The sequence below is a fragment of the Typopeltis vanoorti genome, chromosome 7 (assembly GCF_054136105.1).
Source record: "Typopeltis vanoorti isolate ZY-2024b chromosome 7, IOZ_Tvanoo_1.0, whole genome shotgun sequence".
Lineage (NCBI taxonomy): Eukaryota > Metazoa > Arthropoda > Arachnida > Uropygi > Thelyphonidae > Typopeltis > Typopeltis vanoorti.
Window position 1 is genome coordinate 30,185,292 of NC_143555.1, and position 23,192 is coordinate 30,208,483.

Below are 23,192 nucleotides of genomic sequence, written 5' to 3' on the forward strand. Positions count from 1 at the left end.
AAGTTCTGCCGGATTTACTGAATAATGTTCCAATGACTGTGCATCGACAGATGTGATTCCAACACGATGGGGCTCCAGCCCATTTTGGCATTTCTGTGCATCAGTATTTGGACAGGTCTTTTGGGGCTCGATGGATTGGGCATGGTTGACCCGTCACATGGCTCCCAAGCTCACCTGATTTATCAAGCATTGATTTCTTTTTGTGGGGGACCCTTAAAGCCATGGTGCACAAAACACCTGTTGCCTCTGACATGGACCTTGAGGCAAGAATTGCCGCTGCTAATATCTGGGAAACTCCAGGTATTTTCTAAAATGTACAGCAATCAATGTGTCATCAATGTCAGGCATGCATCAGTGCTAATGGTTGTAGCTTTGAGCACCTGATGTGAAACCATATGTCTTCATCCAACTACTATTGAACTGTTCAGTTATGCCTAATAAAGTTTTTTACATTACTTACTGCCTTGTGTTATTTCTGTATCTTTGTGTTCCTGTTAGCACCTTCCGATGGTGTTTCTGGTCATGTTTTCCTATGTGAATATGGTTGATTTTGATGTTCTCTACCTCCCCTCAAAGTTTATATGTGAAATTTTGAACCACCCTGTATATATTCACCTTTTATTAGTCCATTTTGATAAGGTTTCACTGGCGTGACAGCTGTATCGAAATGGTTGGTTCTCTTCAGAGATCAGGCAGAAACCTTAAGAGAGCAGAAACTTTCATTGTACTAAGAAACTAAATTAAATGTAATTAATCTCATCTAAATTAAATTAAATACTAAGGAACTAAATTAATCTAAAGTCCTGAATTAGTTTGAAGAAATGGAAGTTATGAAAGGAGATTGTGAGCAAGAGGGTGAAGAGGTTTTTTTTTTTTTTGTGTGTGGAGGGTGGTTGAACCATGGAATGCATTGCCTGATAACTATAACTTGGTTGGTGTAATAGTTCCTTACCAATCAAGTTTGCAGTTGGTATCAGTGATGTCATCAATACAAACTTGATTTTCCATAATGTAGATATGTGATAAGTCTTTTGTGTTCCTCATACCCAGTAGTTGTTTTTGTTTTGCCAATATCTTTTTTCCCCCCATATATTGCTGTTTTTCCATATAACTGCCGGCCTGGTTGGCCGAGCGGTTAGCGTATCCACACTCTCCAGCTAAAAGGTTGCGGGTTCGAATCTCGCTGTGGGCATTGATGTTTGTGATTGTCTGTGGAAATACTAGTGGTGGTGTTGATATAGTTGTGGTTAGTTGTAGTTGGTGGATTGAGTAGTGAAGACAGAGATGTGGAGTAGGTGTGTGCTTCCTGGAGGTGTCGCGTAATAATAATATATTGTATTTGTTCTCCTGAAGATGGCATCAATATAGACTCTGAAATGTTGAGTATAATAGTTAATTATTGTTAATTAATTTTTATTCTTCAGATAGTAGTTGATTATTATTTATTATATTATTATTTTCCTGACGTCTGTTGAATCACAAGACTGATCGTGGGAGGTCAACAAAAAATCTGTCATACCATTCCTTAAATTGTCTGCACTTTCACACCCTTCTCAGGCAATGCATTCCATGCTCCTAAAAGTCTTCATGCAAAAAACTACTTACTTCTTACCCTTTTACTCATCACTTCCTTTTGCAACTTTCAGGAATGGTTTTTTATAGTTACTCCTTCTCCTTGTTCTCCCGTATGAAAAAACTCAGCAGTGTTAATATGATAATAACCCTTCAACATCTTAAATGTCTTGATCATCCCCCCCCCCATCTTTTATCCATCAAACTCTGCAGTCTGCATGCATGCATCATTCTATCCTCGTAATCAACATTGTACAGTCCTGATATCATTTTTACCTTTATCCCTCTCTTCATCTTCTTCAAGGTTACTTTATCCCCTTTATCCCCTGGTGACCAGATCTGAGCACAGAAATCCAGATGTAAAGCTTTATACAATGTGACAGCACACTTTTATCTCTTGTGGTCAATGTTCTCCTCAACATTGCTGCAATTCTCTGAGATGTCTTCACAACCCTTGCCATATGTCCTCAGAACTTCAAATCTCTATCCACAATCATCCCAAGATTCTTCGCTTCCTCAACTCCACCAACTGATTATGAAGCATCCCATTTCACTTCACTACTTATTACCCTTCTGGGAATAAAACTACCGTACCAGGATGAAACACTCTACTAAAGTAATCATTAAATAGCTCAACTATATTATCTGCTTAGGTCACCTGATTCCCATCTTCATCCAGCAAGATAATCTGTCCACTATCATTTTTCCTACTGCTAGCACCTAGCAAAAAAACTCCTTGGGATTCCCCTTGGATTGCAGGTGCCATCTTCCTCTCATATTCTGATTTTTCTCTCCTTACAATATCAGTTTCTTTCCTAGCCTGAGCCCTATATTGCTCATGCAACCGTTCCTCCACATCTCTCTTTATATGTCTTCCATAATCTATTTTTCTTCTGTAATTTCTCTTTTCATTCTTTTGACTCCAAATTGCTTTATCTTCTCTTGAGGTATACAATCGGTCATAGCTACCAACAATTTTTTCTATATGTATCTCCTATGCAACTACTGACCTTCTTCCTTCAATTCTTTTATCTATTTTACTACTGGTTTCTAAGTCTATGATAGTTCACTTTCCTTATAATTACACATAAATTCTTTGCTTTGATACCTCCACATGCCTGTTCATTCTCCAAGTCAGACTGCATGATCACTTTCACAAGAGTGATCCTAGTCACATCTTAGTCACAATCAGATCCTCTGATGCTATGACCAAATCCAAAAATTCAGTTCCCTTATTACTGCATTCTGTCTCCTGTCCAGTTTATATTACTATAGTTGAAGTGCCCCATACTGATATTGCTCACTTTGCACTTGCCAAACTAATTTACCTAAATATTTTCTGCTCATACCATCTATATTCTCTGGTCTGGAGTAACATCACACTGAATATCTTTTCTTATAAACATCTATCCCACACCATATACTCTCAAAGCCATTAGTGTTATTTCTACCAAAATTATTTCTTATGAGTAACACTCCATTGAAAATTATCTCTTTCACTGTCCAGCCAAAATATGCTATACTCTTTGATTTCTATCCCTGTTAAAGCATCCTCCTCAATTAACTAGTTTCACTGATACCAACAACCCTTTGGAGAGTGACTCATTCAATGCCACAAACTCATTCATTTTATTCCTAATGCTCCTAGTATTTATATACAGAAAAACTTGTACATTGCCAGTATTCTTATAGACAGTATAACTGCCCTCATACATCACCTGGCAATATAGTGTATATTCTCTCATTTCTCAAGCATTATTATCACAAAAAGAAATTCCTGCTATGTTCCACCCATGCAATTGTAGTTTCCTTTCCTTGTACACTCACTTGCCCAGAAAATAACAGTCTCTCCAGATACGTGCATCCTTCTGCTTTCAAACATAATCCATCTCTTGCATACGGTGTTCTTCTAACTTCAAATGTACTCCTTGCATCCACATATTCCAGACCTCTTCCCATACATTCTCGCTATCATCTCATTCATTATTACAGCTTTTCTCCTCCACTCCACATTATCATACTGGAGCAACACACCTACTATTCTTTCCTGGACACATTTCTGCTGCAGTATGCCTAACATCAACCTCAAATCTCACACTGCATGATTCATACTACCTCTCAGCTAATTTGTCCCAACCATTACAATCATCTTCTCTATATTTTACTCCTTTTTGCTCATTGCCATACGCTATATATCCTTCCTTCAGACAATTTCCAGTTTCTTTTGTTCTCTCAATTTCGCTGCCTTCTGCCACATTCACCCTGCTTTCTTCCTTTTTACCATCCATTACAGTTTTCAAATCACTCATTTTCTTTTTCAATGATTTTTTAACAATCTTTTGCCTTTCTTTCACACCATCCTTCTCTTTCGAATGAGCACTCATTCTCCCCGTGACATTCTTGCTACTAACACCTTCTGTCATCAAATTCATATTAGCACTCATCAAATCCTCGTTTAGCTCACACTTTACACCCACCCACACACACACACACACACACACCCTCCTTCTATCTGCCCTAAATGTCCACAAATCATCCATGTAATCAAAAGAATACATGTAGCACACCTCTCACTTCATGAAACGACTGAAGTCTAAGTTAAAATCATGCAATGACAAAGCTGCCGCCATTTTCCTCTGCCAGTTACTACTCTAAGGTCTAATAACAACGAATTTGTAATTAAGTTTAGGCAAAATATCTCGCGCACTAATAATACTACTAGCACACAACTTTTATAGCATCTCTTACTCAAACAATCACTCATATACAGTTAGTTATTTCAAGAATAACTTATCTGAATCCGGAGCTCTTCTTGCACACCGTCGCTACGCTTGCCTACATACCAAATCAGAAATAAAATTTATCACTAGATGGTGTAGACCACCCACATTATGCAATATTCACCAGGGAGAGATAAAATTCTGTCTGTTCTTGCTATGAGAGGTTTTTTAAACAGTTTCATCCTCTTAATTCAATGTGGTGTTATAGTCAATTGCAGGGATAACTGGAATTCAATTCCAGGCAGAGAAGGCCAACTCAAGGCAGTTAACCCAGATGGGGTTAACCACCTGGGTATCAGTCATCTTTGCACTTTAGTTTCAGTTGGTCTTTTGGTTGTTCATCTATATGAGATTAGTGAAAAAGGAAAACTTATAGCCTTTGGCTATATGATGATAAAAAGAGCTGAGGCCTTTTCTCTATCTATCATGCTGTCTTTTTTTTCTCCTAATACTATCAGGCTGTCTTGCACCCCTATACTAACTACTTTAAGCCTATGATGAGCAACCCTTTACTTTTTCACCTCAATAAAAGTCTTAAACTGGTCTGGGTAGTGACACTTCCCATAATGCACATAGCATTATACATACCTGTAAGGATATGTATAATGTCAGTGATCTCAGTGTGGTCTCAGTGATCCCAAATATTATTGAGATCACTGAGACGTGGTTGACAGAAGGGGATATAATAACAGGAATAGAAGTTGCTGGGTATAGCATTTTTCGTCAGGATAGGAGGGGAAAGTGTGGTGGTGGGGTACTCCTTATGATAAGTGATGACCTATGTCCTCTAAGATTTGTCTCACTCTAAGAAGTGAGACAAATGATTTTGAGAGCATATGGTGTGAGGTAGAGGTAGGCAAGACAGGATATTTAGTGGGGTGTTGCTACAGACCCAGGAGCACAGAGGATAGGGACCAGGAGATGTTTAGACAGCTAAGTTTGGCAAGTGCAAGAAGAATGATTGTTATGGGAGATTTTAACTACAGTAGTATAAATTGGAGAGAGGAAGATGCATGTAGCAATAGGGGAATGGAATTTCTAGAATTCTTGAGGGACAAATGTCTTAGGCAACATGTAACAGAGGGAACAAGAGGTTCAAGAGTTTTGGATTTGGTTATAGCATCAGAAGAGTTGATAATAACTGAGATGACATCTCTCCCACCAGTTGGAGAGAGTGACCATATGGTTTTGACTTGGAAAATGAATAGACATGCAGGAGTATCAAAGAGACGGAAACTTATGTGGAATTATAATACAGGTGATTATAATAGTCTTAGATGTCAACTTCGGGAAATTTCATGGAGGGAGGAATTGGAAGGCCGAGATATCATTAGTGCATGGGAAATTGTGAAAGAATATTTGTTAGGAGCAATGGTAAGTTGTATACCACGAGTGAACAAGAGGACACAATTTGGAGTAAAGTGGATGACAAACAATATTAAACAGGGATTGCATGCTAAAAAGAGGATTTGGCAGAGATATAAGGAGACAGGTGAAGAGAAGATGCATGAAGAGTATAAGACACAGGCCAGAAGAGTGACTAGAATGGTAAGGAAGATGAAACTGGAATATGAGAGGAGATTGGCCCTAAGGCCCAAAGAAAATCCTAGGTAATTTTTTAGCTATGTGGCCAGTAGGAGGAGAAATGACTGTGGAAGAATAATATTGTGGGATAAAAATGGGAATAGAGTGACTAATGCAGAGGACATAGTGGAATTGTTCAATGAACACTTTATTGGGGTATTTCATCCTAGAGGAGTCGGTTTTAATGCTATAGTGATAGGGCTGGTTCGAGGTTTAGAGGTACAGGAGGAGAGTGTGTTTCAGATACTGAGTACTCTGGATGTCAGTAAAGCTTTGAGACTGTATGGTATTTCACCACGAGTTTTGAGAGAATGTGCTAGGGAACTGACAAACCTATCTTTTCAATGACAGTCTGGCTTCGGCAGAGGGAATGGAAGGAAGGTAAGATAGTGCCATTGCATAAGGGTGGTAACAGACTGGAAGTGTCTAATTATAGACCAGTCTGTGTGTCGTCAGTAGTTAAGATCTTGGAGAAAGTAGTGAGGGACCGTATACAGCATTGGGCAGATGAGGGTAATGTTATCTGTGAGAGTCAACATGGATTTGTGAAAGGGTGCTCTTGTTTTAGCAATATGCTAGCCTTTTATAATAAAGTTACAAGAACATTAGATGAGGGAAAGGCATATACTGCAATTTTCTTAGACTTAGCGAAGGCATTTGACAGGTTGCCACATGATAAGCTGATATTTAAGTTGCAGCACATGGATCTGGATGTCAGATTGGTCAACTTGATTCAGGATTGGCTGTCTGATAGGTATCAGAGAGTTGTGTATGGTGGAGCAGTTTCAAAGAGGCAGAGGGTTACAAGTGGGGTCCCACAGGGCTATGTACTAGGACCTATATTGTTTAACCTTTATATCAATGACATTGCCGGTGGATTGCAAGGGGATATTCAGTTGTTTGCGAATGATGCGAAGCTGGGAAGGATTATTAGTAATAGTGCAGATGTGGTAGCCCTGTAAGAGGATTTAAATAAGCTAGATAGATGGGCAAATGAATGGGGGTGTCAGTTTAATGCAGCAAAATGTAAGGTCTTGAGGTTTGGGAAACATCGATGGGATGCTGCATACTCTATGGGAGGAGTTATACTGGAGGAAGTAGGGGAGACAAGAGATCTGGGGTTGATGATTGATAGAAACCTGAAGTTTAGGGAACATATTGCAAAGGTGGTGAAGGTAACACAGAAGATTGCTGCAATTATGAGAAGGACACTGACCTGCAGATATAAGAGGGTGATCATTCCATTGTATAAGTCTCTGATCAGACTACACTTGGACTATTGTTCTCAGATTTGGTCTCCAGGATTTGAAGGGGATAAATTAACTGTGGAAAGGATACAAAGACAGATGACAAAGATGGTTTCAGGACTGTACAAGGATAGTTATAAGGATCGGCTGAGGGAATGTGGACTGCAGAGTTTGATGGATAGAAGAAGGAGAGGTGATATGATTGAGACTTTTAAACTGTTGAGAGGTAGTTACAGGGTTGACACTGGGGAGTTCTTTCGCTTGGTTGAACAGCGGGAAGGAGTGATGACAAGAGGCCATCCCTGGAAGTTACGAAAGGAAACTGTGAGCAAGAGGGTGAGGAGTGGTTTCTTTGCGTGGAGGGTGGTTGAACCATGGAATGCATTGCCTGATGGAGTGGTGAGAGCGAGAACGGTCAATGAATTTAAGGAGTGGTATGATAGAATTTGTGTTTCTTAGGGGGGACCTCCCCTTGATGAGTCTTGACAGACTTTATGTTCTTAGGAAGGACCTCCCACGATGAGTCGTTTGACTCCATGGAGGCCTGAATAATAATAATAATATGTGCTTTGCATTATGGGATATACTAAGGCAAGTGATGTGAAATCTTTAGCTTCTATATATGAGTTGCCTCAGTCCTGAAAATACTTCAGATGCAAAATTTGTTTCCTTACACTTGGATAAAGGATTAAACCAAGTATATAATTTCTTGGTATCTTTAATTTATAGTATAATCAAATTAAAAAACTTCCAACATACTTTGTTGATGGCAGGAAGGAAGACAGTTTCCAAGATGGTTTGAAGGAAACATATAGATTGAATTTACTATTTCCTTGCTATTTGTTCTGAGATTCCTTAAGGTAGAGTATTGATATCCTTTTCACATCAGATTGTGGTCTTGTAGAAGGATGATAATTATCAATAATGTTTTGAATAGTAGTTTTGTGGTATCCATTGCATATCAGATTGCTTTTAATTTTATTTAGTTCATCTAACGAAAAGGGGATAAGAAGAGCAGATCATATGAGCTCTGTGTACAAGACTCTCAATAATACCCATTTTTTGTGATGAATGTTGGTGGGAGGATGAGTGAATGAATCTGCCACTTAAAGATTGGCTTCTGATAAACTCAAAATTCAACATTAACTGTGGGATTACGAATTATTACTGTATCCAAAAAAAAGGGTAGCTGATTATTGGATTCACATTCAATAGTTAACTTGATATGGGAGTACAAGCAGTTTATTTTCTCTAGGAACTGAAGTAATTCTGATTCAGTGTGGGACCAGATTGCAAATATATTGTCAACAAAATGTAACCATATATGAAGCTGAGGAAATATATTTTCAGTGTTCTTTTTCTGCTCCATGAAATAATCAGCTAAGGTTGATGAGAAAGGACTGCCCATTGTTGTCTGAACAACTTTGATAAGAGAGCTGGTATGCTACCCACTTAGTTGACTTTGGATGGCAAATTTGTAAATACTTCATAGAATTTATAATAAAGAGTCTCTCTCTCTCTCTCTCTCTCTCTCTCTGTGTGTGTGTGTGTGTGTGACAATATAGAACAAACTCATTGTAGTTATGTCTCAGCAAACTGTAATATTACTTATTCATAAATATCTATTTGCTCATATGTCTAATCTGTTGTCTCAGCAAACTGTAATATTACTTGAAAGTTTAGTTTTCACTTGGTCAGACTATAATAAATTTAGTTTACTCCTTTATCCAAGTGTGTGCAAACAAAGTTTGCAACTGAAAGTATCTTCAGGACTTGGATAAAGTGGTACAACAATGGGCAACTCCTTGCAAAGGTGGAGCAAGCTACCAACACGCCTATCTCAGTATCTCCCATAATTCAAAACACATCTCCTTGCGGATATGTATAATGTTATGCATTAAGGAAAGGGCCACTACCCAGACTAGGAGATGTGTTTTGCATTATGGGAGATACTGAGATAGGATTGTTGGTAGCTTGCTTCACCTTTGCAAGGAGTTGCCCATTGTTGTACCACTTTACCCAAGTCCTGAAGATACTTTCAGGCGCAAACCTTGTTTGCACACACTTGGATAAAGGATTAAACTAAATTTATTATAGTCTGACCAAGTGAAAAATAAACTTTCAACATCTTTCTCTAAATCCAGAGTAATTTAATAAAAAGGTGGCACACCATTTGGCAGCTCCTATAGTAGGAGATGACCTTGCTAATGCTTCTTCCTGGTATCTCCACTTGGGCCTGGCTCCCACTGAATAAAGGTTGAAACTAGTCTGGGTAGTGGCCCCTCCCTTAATGCATAACATTATACATATCTGCAAGGAGATGTGTTTTGCATTATGGGAGATACTGAGATAGGAATGTTGGTAGCTTGCTCCACCTTTTCAAGGAGTTGCCTGGTGTTGTACCACTTTACCCCAGTCCTGAAGATACTTTCAGGCACAAAATTTGTTTGCACACACTTGGATAAAGGATTAAACTAAATTTATTATTGTAATAATATTACTTCTTCATAAATATCTATTTGCTCAAATCTCTAATCTGCTGTGATGTATTTTTAATTTTAATTAAAATTTTTTTCTCTGTAAGGTAAGCTAAGTCCTCCGCATTCATTGGAAGTCCAGTATCAGACTGTGGATTCAATTACATTAAGATGGCAGCCTCCAGTTCATGTACCAGTCAATGCATTTCTCAGTTATCTTGTGTATTATCAGCCTGCTAACTTCACTTCCACTGTGGATCTTTCCCCAACAAAAGTTGCTACTACATTCACTTCAGTTGTAATTCAGAATTTGACTTTAAACTTAGAGTATGCAATAGCTGTCAAAGCAAGAACTGGAAGAGAAGAAAGTGAGCTCTCAGAAATTGTGTTAGCCTGGACTGATCCTGCTATTTCAGCAATGGTAAATTTCCCAGTCATCATACCTGCTGGACCTATCATTGAGAAATCCAACATAACTGTGTTATGTATAGGACTAGGAATACCCATCCCAACTGTATCTGTCTATGTGAATGGTATACTTCGTGTCCAAAAGAATCAGAGGCATGTTGCTTACACTATACCATTTATTCAAAGGAATGTTACTAATGTTGCTTGCTTTGGAGAAAATGGCTATGGTAGTGGAGTACATAGTTCATTGGATATCAATGTTAGCTGTAAGTATTTTTTATTTCAATGTGGAATAACTGAAAAGTGGTTATTATTATGTGACTTCCATGAACCCATAGTAACTAATTGGGAGATTTGGCTGTACAGGGCATACAACTTTAAAACTCTGTTTTAAAATAAATCCATTAATTATTAAACAAATCTTAGCCAAATTTTTGGTTTAAGAGTAGCTGAGGAGATTGCCTTTTCAATTCAATTCAAGAGGTTCTCGATATTTTAAAGAACAAAATTTCAAAAAAGATGTTTTCCATGCTATCACATTGCGTTCACTCCGGTTACTTTCAATATGAGAAATAAATCTACAAACAAAATAAAGGATTGGCAATGGGAAGCCCCCTGTCTCCTATATTAGCTAACATCTTTTTTGAAGATTTCTAACAAAAGGTAATCTCCTCAGCTACTTTTAAACCAAAAATTTGGCTAAGATTTGTAGATGACATATTTCTTATCTGGGACCATGGCACCGATAACCTTCAGTCTTTTTTAAATCATTTAAACAACTTCCACCAAGATATTAAATTAACAATGGAGGTTGAAGAAAATGGATCTCTTCCCTTCCTGGACGTAAGACTTACTAAGTCATCTGATTCTATTAAAATATCAATCTTTAGAAAATCTACACACACAGATAGATAGATACCTGCATGCATCCTCACATCACTATCCTGCACAGAAAGTGGGTATCATTTCAACCCTAGCACATCGTGCCTAGATCTATACTGTCAAATGATGAAGATCTAAAAAATGAACTACAACATCTGCAAAGAACCTTCACAAGCAATGGCTACTCGTCGAAAACTATTAATAAGCATCTATACCACCGCCATCAAAACAACTCAGAAACACAAGACAATCCAAAAGGTTATATCTCCTTACCATATATCAGCTCGCTCTCCCCGAAACTAAGAAGAATTTTTAAGAAAGTTCAACATAAAAACCTGTTTCTCTACACTTCCTAAACTAAGATCGATTTTAAGCAAATACAAACAAGCTCACAACCATCTACAATTCCCAGGAGTGTACAAAATCATGTGTGACTGCGGGAAGCAATACTATGGCCAAACTGAAAAATCCGTCCTCCTACGTCTAGAAGAACATCAGAGAGACATTGCCTACAAAAGAACTAGAGCAAGTGCCCTGTCAAGCCATGTACTGTTTTCAGTAAGCACAAATGATGAAGGCCGTCAACATGAGATAAACTGGACAACAACCTCAAACCTTCATATATGCCGTGACGAGGTGGAACGACGCATAGTCAAGTCTAAGGAAATTGTTATGGACCCTCATCACATAAATAATAACCTCAGCTATAATCTACCGGACTCTTTCAGCTCTGCTATCCGATATTGGCACACGCTTGAAATCAGACGCATGCAGCTACTTAACAATAGAACTTCAACATGGACTGTAGCTACAGTTCAAAGCTAACTGATTTTGTAATAGTCGTTTTATAGTGATACGATGTTTCTTATAGTGTTTACTTGCTTTCTATGTTCCCACGCCTGAAGAAGTCGGACAATCCGATGAAACATGTTGCGTTTTGAATAAATTTAATTGTTATTCTAGTCTCGGTTATAGTCTATATATATATATATATATATATATATACACACACACACAAAGAAACGAGCTGCATGGTATGCTAAAGTCGCAGTAATTTGACCAACCGTTAAAACTGCTGGCCTGACCTCTAGTTTAAAAATAAAAAAACATTACTATAAAGCTAGAGTACTGTTATTATTATTATTGTTAAGAGATATATTAAGCTAGAGAGCAACATGCTCTCACATAAATTAGAACAAAACAATATGGATAGTGGTCAATAAGAGCTGAAATTATTGCTTTGAGTCTTACAGTGAGGGTTTGCTGGAAAACTTGACGAACTTAAGTGGGCTGAATGTGTGCATCCAAATTCTTGGGATTTTAATGCCACCATTATGATTAGGATGGTTGATCAAAATTTTACAGGCGTCTTTGAATTTGCATTCAGGATGTTTTTATGATGTAAACAACAGGTACTTTTCCATTCAATTTGGTGTAGGATATTAAAAGCATGATCTGAGAGGCCTGCTTCACCAAAATTGTTAAATTTAATGTGTCGTTTGCATTCTTTTTTATGGATAGTAATTGTGTATCCAGTTTTCCCAGCATATAGTAAGTTACAGGTGCATTGTATATGGTATACTCCAGGATGGGCCAGTGGTGAGAGAGGATACTTAGAGGAGTTGAATTTATTTTTTAATTTTATATGTGATTTAAAAGTAGCCTTAAGATTGTAATTTAAGATTGTAATGGTGTAGAATTCTATTTATTTTTTCTGATAACCCTTTAATATATAGGAAATCTATATTATATGAATTTTTGATGAAGTTTCTCGAAGAAGTTTATAGATGGTATTTTTGCTATAGCCACTATTTATAAATGTATGCTAATAATTTGTAATTCTTGGTTTAAGGGCTAGTTCATTAGAACAAATTGTTATAGTAGTTTTTTGAGGGTGTTAATTGACTCCAAGTTTGTTAAGGGTGGTGATAAGAATTGGCATGTATATATTGACAGGTATGTGTAGGCTTGCAGTAGACAGTAAAGGATAGACTGACTGAAGGAAGGCATGTGACCAGTGTATGCAGGAAAGAAAGTGAGTTTTGATTTATTATTATTATTATCCCAAGATCCCATGAAGTGAGACTCATATAGGAAGTCCTTTTGTTATACACACAGCTCATCATATCACACCTTAAACACACTCAAATTCTCTGCAGACACCACACTCTCAGGCAAGGCATTCCAATCATTTACAACTCTGCATGCACAAAAACAAATGCTTCTCAATTCCCTGCTCACACCCTCCTTATACAGCTTCCAGAGATGACCTCTGGTTCTCGCCTGATTTCCCGCCATTTTGCTGTAAAACCTCTCCAACATTGAAAGAAATTACCTTAGTAAGTTACCTCTGGACTCTTTCCAACATCTCTTCATCCTTTTGAAAACTAGGTGACCAAATTTGGGCACAGTATTGTGTGTGGCCTAATCAAAGCCTTATACAATAGAACAAGAATCTTTTTACTTCTACAAGTCAGTCCTCTGCATCATTAACAGAATGCTTTGTGTTGTCCTCACAATTTTGGCAATGCGTCCCCAAAATTTCATATCCTTATTCATTATCACCGCAAGATCCCTTATTTCCTCCACCTCCAACAATATATCCCCACAGTGCATAAATTCTGGCCCTAAAACAGACCCCTGAGGCACACGACTAGTAACTTTCCTTTTCCAGGATATTGCTCCCCCCTCCCATATACAACTTGCTGATACCTATCAGATAGACAGTCTCCGATCCAATGCACTAATCTAATATCCAATCCCATCCACTCTAGTTTGACTATCAACTTATCATGTGGTGATCTATCAAAAGCCTTTTCAAAATCTAAGTATATTACTGTGTATCTCTCCCCTCTGTCCAAAGAAGCAGTCACCATATTGTAATAAGTAGATTACTAAAACACGACCTTCCTTTAGTAAATCCATGCTGTCCATCAAAGATAATACCATTGTTGTCAACCCAATTGTGGATCCTAGCTCTCACCAGCTTCTCCAACAACTTAACCACAGTGCCTGACATACAAATAGGCCTATAATTTGATGCTAGAGTTCTATCACCTCCCTTACGAAGCAGCACAGTCTTGCCCTTCTTCCACTCCTTTGGAACTTAACCCATTGTAAGATGCATATTAAAAAAATATGTCAAGGCAGATGTCAACTCCCTTGCACATTCCTTCAGAATACTTAGTGATATATTACCAAGTACAACAGCTTTAACATCAAGTTTGCTCAATTCCCCATACACCTCTTGCTCACATTTTGAATATCAATAGTAAATTCAAAATGTACTCATGTTGTAAGAAGAGGAACATTATTGTTTAACTTGTCTGATAATGATACAGAAACAAGTTTTTAACTAGAGATGATGTGCAGATAATGCAATATTGGGGAGAATTGTGAGGATTAGAGCAGATGATATATCCTTCTAAAGCATCTCAATAGGATCACATGAGTGCCGCTACCAGTTCAATGTTGCGAAGTGTAGGGTTTTGAAATTTTAGGAAAGGAATAGATGTAAAGTTACAATTGGTGAGGAGATGAGAGGTCTGGGAATGGTGATGGACAAGAACTTTTAATGTTTTTTTTGCTAAAATTGTGCAGACAAAGGGATTATAGCAAAGAAGTAACATTTCATACTGAAGTCCAATATTACTACAGTACATTTCCATAAAATCCAGGTCATGGTTCCATTGAATACCTCATTCCAGAGAACATATGGCTTACTTTACATAGATGAGGATATATATAGCATAGGATCTAAAGATGATTAAGAAGGTGATTTCTGGTCTCTGTGATGTGAGATTGAGGCAAATGCCATTTGAAGAGCCTCATGACTAGCAGCAAGAGAAGGGATATGATTAAGACATATGAGTTGCTAAGCTGTTAACAGTAATGCGGAAGAGATTTTTCATAGAATGAGGGAGGAAGGCAGGAATAGAAGAGGAGGGCATCCATCAAAACTATATAAGAAAGTGTGAGCAAGTGTGTGTGGGCAGAGAAAGAAGTGAAACATGCTATTTGCATTGAATTGCAGGTGAGTTGAATTCACTGCCTAAAAGAATGTGAGCATGGAAAGATGGAATAATTTAAGGCACAATTCAATGATTTTTTTTGAAAGCCTATTGTTAACAGTAATAATAATTCTTGTGTGTGTATTTTATTTTTGGTACTTAGGATTACTTATTCTTTATATACCAATCTGTTTTACAGTTAGACCTACTGTATCTACTGTTTCATCATTGGTAAGAGGTGAAGAAGGAAGTCCAGTGCGATTACAGTGCATTGTTAGTGGTCATCCAGAACCTAGAGTAACGTGGTATCATGACTCTGAACATATTCAATCTATTAAAAGGAACCAGAACATTGACATTTCACTTTCTAAGGATAAGGAGGTTTGGAACAATACATAACTTTAAATTATTTTTAATTACATTTTTTAATTCATGTTTTATTTAAATGTTGCTTTTATCAGTTGCTGTTGGTGGAAGACATGTATCAATAATGATGATACCTAATGTTATAGGTGGAAAAAAAAGATATTTGAACAGAGATAGCAATTTCTGTTAACTGCCATTAGTTAACATTCAAAGAGCACTGAAGGGAACAATTATCATGAATAGGACTGTTATGAATTTATGAGATTCATGTTCAATGAATTGAAGAATTCAGCTAATAATGTCTTGCTGGCCATGTGGATAGCATACCCATTCTTCAACAAACAGGCTGTGGTTCTGATCCCTTGGTGGTATGGATGCTTGTGAAAGTCTTTACATTACCCAGTTGGAGACTGCCATCCCTTATAAGACTCCTGCAGAGTTTGAAACAAGTTTCATGTTTGGTTTGTAGAGCAGGGTACTTGGATTATCTTAATCCTATGATACTAATGCACTATTGATTGCAACCTTTGGATGGGATCTGCATAAAGGATTCATTTTAAAAGCAAGTCTTTTCAAGCAAAGTGACCAACTGCAGTTAACAAACAAAAATACATTTACAGGGAGTGTGGGGTAACCTTCCTTAGTGAGGCCTGGGACTCGGTGGAGATGTCATATAATAACAGTAAAGAAGAAACTTAGAAAAAATTTTCTGTAGCCATAAATGAAATTTCTTCTCTAATTACAACAGTCTCAAGTATGTGTGCTTGCTTTTTAACATCAAGAAATAATAACAGTAACAACAACAAAAATAGCAAAGCTTATTAGGTAATGGGACTACCTTGTTTTTCCAACCAGAGGCTAAGTTAAATGATTAATATAAAGTTTTAAATAAGTTATTCAATCAATCTCTTAATCAAGCCAAACAGATTGAGAACATACAGTAAGAGAAAGATCTTGAATAAGAAGCCTAAATAAAACTGGTAAAACAGGAAAATGATCAAATGAACTAAAGATTTTGAAAAATAAAAACAAAACATACAAAAACTAAACAAATTTGAAAACTAACATTTTAAGGCAAAAAAAAATTAGTGAAGTTTATACGGGCACATTACAGTGGTGCTGGATGTTTCTGTGGACATTGTTGTGAGATGATAAACTGTGTAAAACCGACTATGAGCTGCTGCATGGTTTAAGATTATGTATTAAGTGGAGTTCATTTAGTTTGGGAGACTTGAGTTCTTGTGTAGAGGCTTAAGTGCTGTGAGGACATTATGTTGGAGGTTTAATGGATTTTTTACAACACTCAAAAAGAATTAAAATAGAATTTAATACTTCCTATATTTCGTCCTAGTCACTAGGACATCAACGGGGATTACAAAGACAATAATGTAACATGCACACAAAAACTTATAATACTAAGCCCAACCACGTGGGTGACACTAAAGTCCTATCTAGGTGGAGTGCCCTCTAAGGGCAGTAGTAGGTGGCCTGGAATGTAAGGTGGGACCTCTGGTGATGACTGTTTCCCAAATCTTCGGAAGCTTAATGCAACCATATTTGTTAAGATTTAGTTGGCTTCTGAGAGCTGCTGCTGCTTCTAAGAAAAGTCTCTCTTTCTTGAATTTGCTGTGGTGGAGCATGGTGGTTTTCTTCCATGATATTCTGTGGGTGGTGTCCAAAATATGGTCAGCCAAGCCTGAATGGCCATAGTTGTGTTTAACGATGTATGACTTGTGTTCCTCCAGGCAGATGGATGCTGATCTGCCTGTCTGTCCAAAGTACGCAAGCTTACAGGAACAGGGTACTTTGTAAACTCCAGGCAGAGAGAGAGAGGAGGGAGCTGATCTTTCGTAGAACGAATAAGGGTAGCCAGTTTGTGGTAGGGCTTATATGCTGTGTGTAGGTTATACTTTTTTAGTATCTTGGCTATTTTTTCCGAAGTGCCACGGATGTAGGGTATGGTGATGGCATTTTTGAAATCTTGTTGATGAGAGGGATGGGGAATGGGGAAGGAATTGATTATTTTTTTGATGCTGCGTTCGCTGTAGCCATTGGAGAGGAAAGTTATACACAGAACTTTCATTCCACAGAACAAGGCATTCCACTCACCAACTCTCCATGCAAAAAACCTGCTCTTCACTCCTCTGCTAATACCCTCCTTATACAGTTTCCATATGACCTCTTGTTGTACTCCCTTCTCCCATTCTATGAAAAATCTCTTTTATGCCAACCTGATAACAACCCCTGACTAGCTTCTATATCTCAATCATATCCTCCCTCTTCCTCCTACTCACTAGGCTTTGCAACTTACATTCACTCAGTCTGTCCTCATACTCCACATTCCAAGTCCACTGACCACCTTTGTGAATCTTCTCTGAAGGATATGTTGGAAAGAGTTCGGAGAAGATTCACAAAGGTGGTCAAGTGGTCTTTGTGCACTGATCATCTTTGGTTATTCTGCACAGACCAAATCTGTGCCCAATAATCCATATGAGGCCTGACCATGATCTTATGCAATGGCATCATCACCTCTTTATTTCTGCATGTCAGGATCCTCTGCATCATTGCTGTTATCCGATGCAACATCCTCACAACTTATGTGATGTGGCCCCTGAATTTGTGCATTGTGTCCACCATCACTCCTAGGTCTCTCATCTTCTCTACTTTCTTTAAAGTTTCCCCACCAATTGTATACTTTGTATCCCATATTGCTTACCAAATCTCAAAGCTTAACACTTTGCAACATCGAACTGATAGTTCCACTTACCTGCTCATTCAAGTCTTCTTGTAAGGCCATAACATCTTCTTGACTGCATTGCTCTCCCCAGTTTTGCATCATCTATATATCACTAGTTAAACCCATCCCAATATCATTAGTATTCATATTGAACAACATCGTCCCAAAACTGACCCCTGCGGTACACCACTAGTGGCTTTCCTCTTTTGGGATACTGTACCATCATATACAACTTTCTAATACCTATCTGACAGCCAGTCACTAATCTAACTCAGAAGTCTCTTATCCAGTCCCATCTGTTTCAATTTATTTAACAGCTTGTCATGTAGCAGTCTATCAAAAGCTTTTGCAAAATTCAAGTACACCACTGTATATGCATCTCCCCTGTCCAAGGTATTTGTCACTTTGTTATAGTACATAAGTAAGTTAGTGAAATATGATCTCCCCTTAACAAACAGATGCTGATAACCACAGAGAATACTGCTGTTATCGACCCATTTCATCAATCTCTGAAGGGCCTTCACCAGAACTCCAGATATAGAGAACGGCCTATAATTTGAAGCCACAACCTTATCACCACCTTTATGCAGTGGAACAATTTTACCCTCCTTCCACTCCCTGGGAACGTGCTGTTGTAAGACTTTTATTAAACAGACTTTTTTTTTTTTTTCCAAATGTCATGCTTAAGCATCCTGTTCATCCATTTTGCACCTACTTTATTCAGCCTTTTGGCCTTTGGAATACATTTACACATCGATGCTGTTATGTATTTCTTTGTCATTTCCCATGCAGCATTTATTTCCTCACCATGCAACTCCTCATTCCCCGTTATAGCTCCAAGCTGTCTTCTAAACTTGTCATAATAACCAGCCTTATAATTCCACATATATCCTTTCCTCACAAAAGTCTGCATATGACTAGCTACAACACAGGTGATTACCTCACGATCACTTTCACCAAATGGAGGAAAATGTGAAACCCCCTCCTACAATCACATCTTCTGATGAAATGATGAGATCTAGAATTCTCGATCCTCACATGCTGCCTGAGATAGTTATCTCTCAAGAACTCGAGAAATTCATTTTCTTTATTTCCAGATGCTATCTCTTCATTCCAATCTATACCACCATAATTAAAATCGCCCATAATAATTATCCTTCCGTTGTTCACTAATCCAAGTTGTTTATACATTTCTTCATCACCACATTCCCAGGCCTATAGCAACATCCAACTAAATACGTCTTCCTCTCAACCTCCATGTTACGCCACACTGCCTCAAAACCATTGCCACTATTTCTCCTTTTCATATCTATGTTATGCGGACTTAATTCACCTGCTATCATCAGCAGTGCTCTCCCTGCCTTCTTCCCCTTTCTATCATCACGAAAAATACTGTACTCTTCCAATTCCAGCCTGGCTGGCCGAGTGGTTAGCATGTCTGCTCTCCAGTCAAGAGGCTGCGGGTTCGAATCCTGCTGTGGGCATGGATGTTTGTGATTGTCTGTGGAAATACTAATGGTGGTGGTCAGCGGTAGATGGCGTTGGTGTGGTTACGGTCAGTTGGTGGATTGTGAGTGGTGGAAGCAGAGTTGTAGAGTGGATGTCCTCCCTCGATGAGTCTTTGGACTCCCTGGAGGTGGCAAATAATAATAATAATAATAATAATTTTTATTTCTGTTATGATAGCATCTTCGTTCAACCATGTTTCACTTATTCCAATGATTTGGAGGCGAATAAACTCAATCACTGAAACCATTTCATCCCCTTTATTCTTGATACCTCTGGCATTTGTAAACAAACACAACAGTTCATTTTTAGGTCTATAACCAGTCTTACCCAAGCCATATGTTGGTTGAGATTTCCTCACTACACCTGCCCAATCACCTTTGTCACCACTTACCACATACATCTGCTCAGTCTCAACTTCTCCATCCACATCGCAATATACTCCATACACATATTCACTGCTACTTTCAACATTCACTCTCTCTATGCCATGACTCCCTGTTAGCATTCGAGCCCCTCCCTCTGTTTCCCCTGTTCCTCTTGTATTTCCCTTTCTCTCTTCCTCTCTCACACACTACCACTGTTTCCAATGCCAAGCACTTCTGTCTCTTCAGTACTATTCTCCTGATTTTTCCTTTTGTCTCTTTCTTCTGATCTCAACATGTGGAAATTTCAGTTAAGTTTCAACAACAATAAGGCAGGTGATTATGATGCGATTAGGAGGCAGCTTGGTGTAGTACCATGGCATAAAGATATGTAAGGGAAAGATGTTCAGAGCAGATGGAGATAATCAAGGGATATCTGGAGGAAGCACTATCATGCTGTATACCCAGGGTAAGGAGGATAAATCGGATAGGAGTTAAACTGGTGAGTAGTATCATTAAGCATGAGCTACAAAAAAATAAAATGTTGTAGAGGGTATATAAGGAGAAAAATGACCAGCACGGTAAGGAAGACAAAATCAGTTATGAGAAGAAATTAGCTTAACAGGTAACAGAAATCCCAAAGGGTTTTTTCATTATGTGGTAATTAGGAGCAAAAATGACTATGAAAGGATAACTTTAATGAGTGCAGATGGTAGAGAGGTAACAAGAGGCAAATGCAATTGTTGAGCTGCTGAGTGATCATTTTGCAAGCGTATATCATCCAAATGAAGATATTGTTATGACAGAGACTGAAAACAGAGGTTTATGAATTAGAAGTTCTTAGGATATTGCAGAATATGAATGCAAATACAACTGTGGCAGTTGGATGGGATTTTGACTCACATTTTAACAATGTGCAGGGGAACTGGCAATGCCTTTTAACTAGGCTATCTATTTAATTTACGTCTCAGATCTGACAAAGTCCCAAGAGAGGAAGGAGGGTAAAATAATTCCTTTGCAAAATTATGACTCAGTAGCTCAACAGTGTTTGTCTTTGTTATCTCTCTATCATCTGCACTCATTCAAGTTATCCTTCCATAGTCATTCTTCCTTCTACTTGTCACATAACAAAAAAAACTCTTTGGGATTTCCATAGATTTAAATCTATGGTAGCAAATTATAGACTGATCAGTATTTCAGGTAAAAGTACTGGAAAAGTTTGTCAAAAAAGAGAACTCAGGAATGGGTGGATAATAATATGCTACTCTATGAGTAGCAGCATGTCTTTATGAAGGATAGGTCATGCCTTAGTAATTTATTAACTTTTATAATAAGATGACAACTGAGTTGGATAAAGGGAATGGCTGGAGTAGATCACTGTAGTTCTTCAATACTTGGTTATTGAAGAACACTAATAAACAGAGATAAGGGAGTTATCATTCCTCTTTATAAAGCCTTGATATGACCACATCTGGATTACTGTGCTCAGGTCTGGTCACCTGAGTTTCTTGGAGAATGAGGAAGTGGTGGAGATGATTGATCAAAATGGTGAGTGGTCTATGCAATGTTTCCTATCAGTATTGATTGACAGTTTGTGGATTGCAAAAGTTAGTTGGGAGATAAAAAAGGCAGGATATGATAGAAACATTGAAGTCACTTAAAGGATTTTATAGGCTTGATGCAGAGGAAATGTTTCTACATTTGGCTAGTTGGAATAGAACAAGAGGTCATCCCTGGAAGTTGAGTAAAAGCGTGGTTAGCAATGTTGTGTGGACTAGATTTTTCACTTGGAGAGTGGTGAATGAACTGAATGAGCTGCCTGAGTCAGTTGTGAGTGCTTTGTTAATGGCTTCAAGGAGAAGTACTAGAGATAGAGAGGTACTATTATTATTATTATTATTACGGGCAGCTCCAAGGAGTCCTTAAACTCATCGAGGGAGGCCTAACATCATGTCAAGAACAACTATTCAACATTCACAACATATCTATCATACTTCTCCTTGAACTCATTTACAGTCATGGCACCCACAACAGACTCTGGCAGCTTATTCCAATTATTTACCACTCTCCAAGTAAAAAACCTTTCTCTAACATCCTTGCTAACCACACTTTTACCAAGCTTCCATGACCCCATAGTCCTCCCGCTACCAGTCCTATTCTCAAAAATATCTTCTGAATTAATCTTATAGAAACCCTTCAGTAATTTGAATGTCTCAATCATATCACCCCTTTTATGCCTATCAACCAATTTCTGCAGCCTACAAATCTTCAACCTGTTCTCATATGGTTCATTCCATAGTCCTGCTATCATCTTGGTCACTTGTCTCTGGATCCTCTCCACCTCCTCCCAGTTGAGAAGAAACCCTGGCACCCATATCTGGCACAGTAGCTAGATGGGGTCTTATCAAGGCTCGATACAGAGGAACAACGACCTGTTTGTCTCTAATTAAAGTGTTTTTCAGCAACCAAGCGATTTGATGAGCTGATTTTGCCACTTTTGCAATGTGTCTCCTAAACTTCAACTCCCTATCCACCAACACTCCCAAATCCCTGGCCTCATCAATCTCCTGGAGTACAGTTCCACCAATGTGATATACTGCTGCTAATCTTTTCACCCCAAAATGCAAAACCTTACATTTTTCCACATTAAATTGACATCCATTCTCCTTAGCCCAGTCCTCCAAACTATCCAAATCATCCTGCAAAATTTTGCAGTTTTTGCTCTACCTAACTTTGCATCATCCGCAGATGCACAGTTCTTCTCAGATCCTTTCCTATATCGTTAATGAACAAATTAAACAGTAGCGGTCCAAGAACAGAAACCTGCGGCACACCGTTAGTCACAGGCCATCTTATGGACTCTACTCCTGAATAAAAACCACTCTCTGATATCTCTCCATCAACCACCCTCCTATCCATCTCACCAACCCTATATCCATTCTCATATACTGCAGTTTACTTATTAGAATTCCATGTGGTATCCTATCGAAGGCTTTAGCAAGGTCCAGTAGAATCACTGTAAACCCGTTACCCTTATTCAGTTCAGCCGTCACTGTGTTATAGAATGTGAGCAAGTTACTGAGGCATGATCTACCCTTCACAAAACCATGCTGTCCCCCAGAGATTGGATAGATGAAAATATCCCATTTTCATCTATCCAATCTTGTATTTTCCTCTTGACTATTTTCTCCAAGACCTTGACAACAATTCCTGATATGCTGATCGGCCAGTAATTTTCAACAGCAGTCTTGGAACCTC

General features: G+C 38.2%; 1 protein-coding gene across 1 annotated transcript in view; it reads left to right on the forward strand.

The window, feature by feature from the left end:
• LOC150104547 (Ig-like and fibronectin type-III domain-containing protein 1) overlaps positions 1-23,192 on the forward strand; it is a 548,674-nt gene that overhangs the window by 374,982 nt on the left and 150,500 nt on the right. The window contains exons 19-20 of the mRNA XM_090395576.1: positions 9,768-10,334; positions 15,160-15,341. Of these exons, the coding sequence (XP_090251702.1) occupies positions 9,768-10,334; positions 15,160-15,341 (749 nt within the window). The remainder of the gene's footprint in view (positions 1-9,767; positions 10,335-15,159; positions 15,342-23,192) is intronic.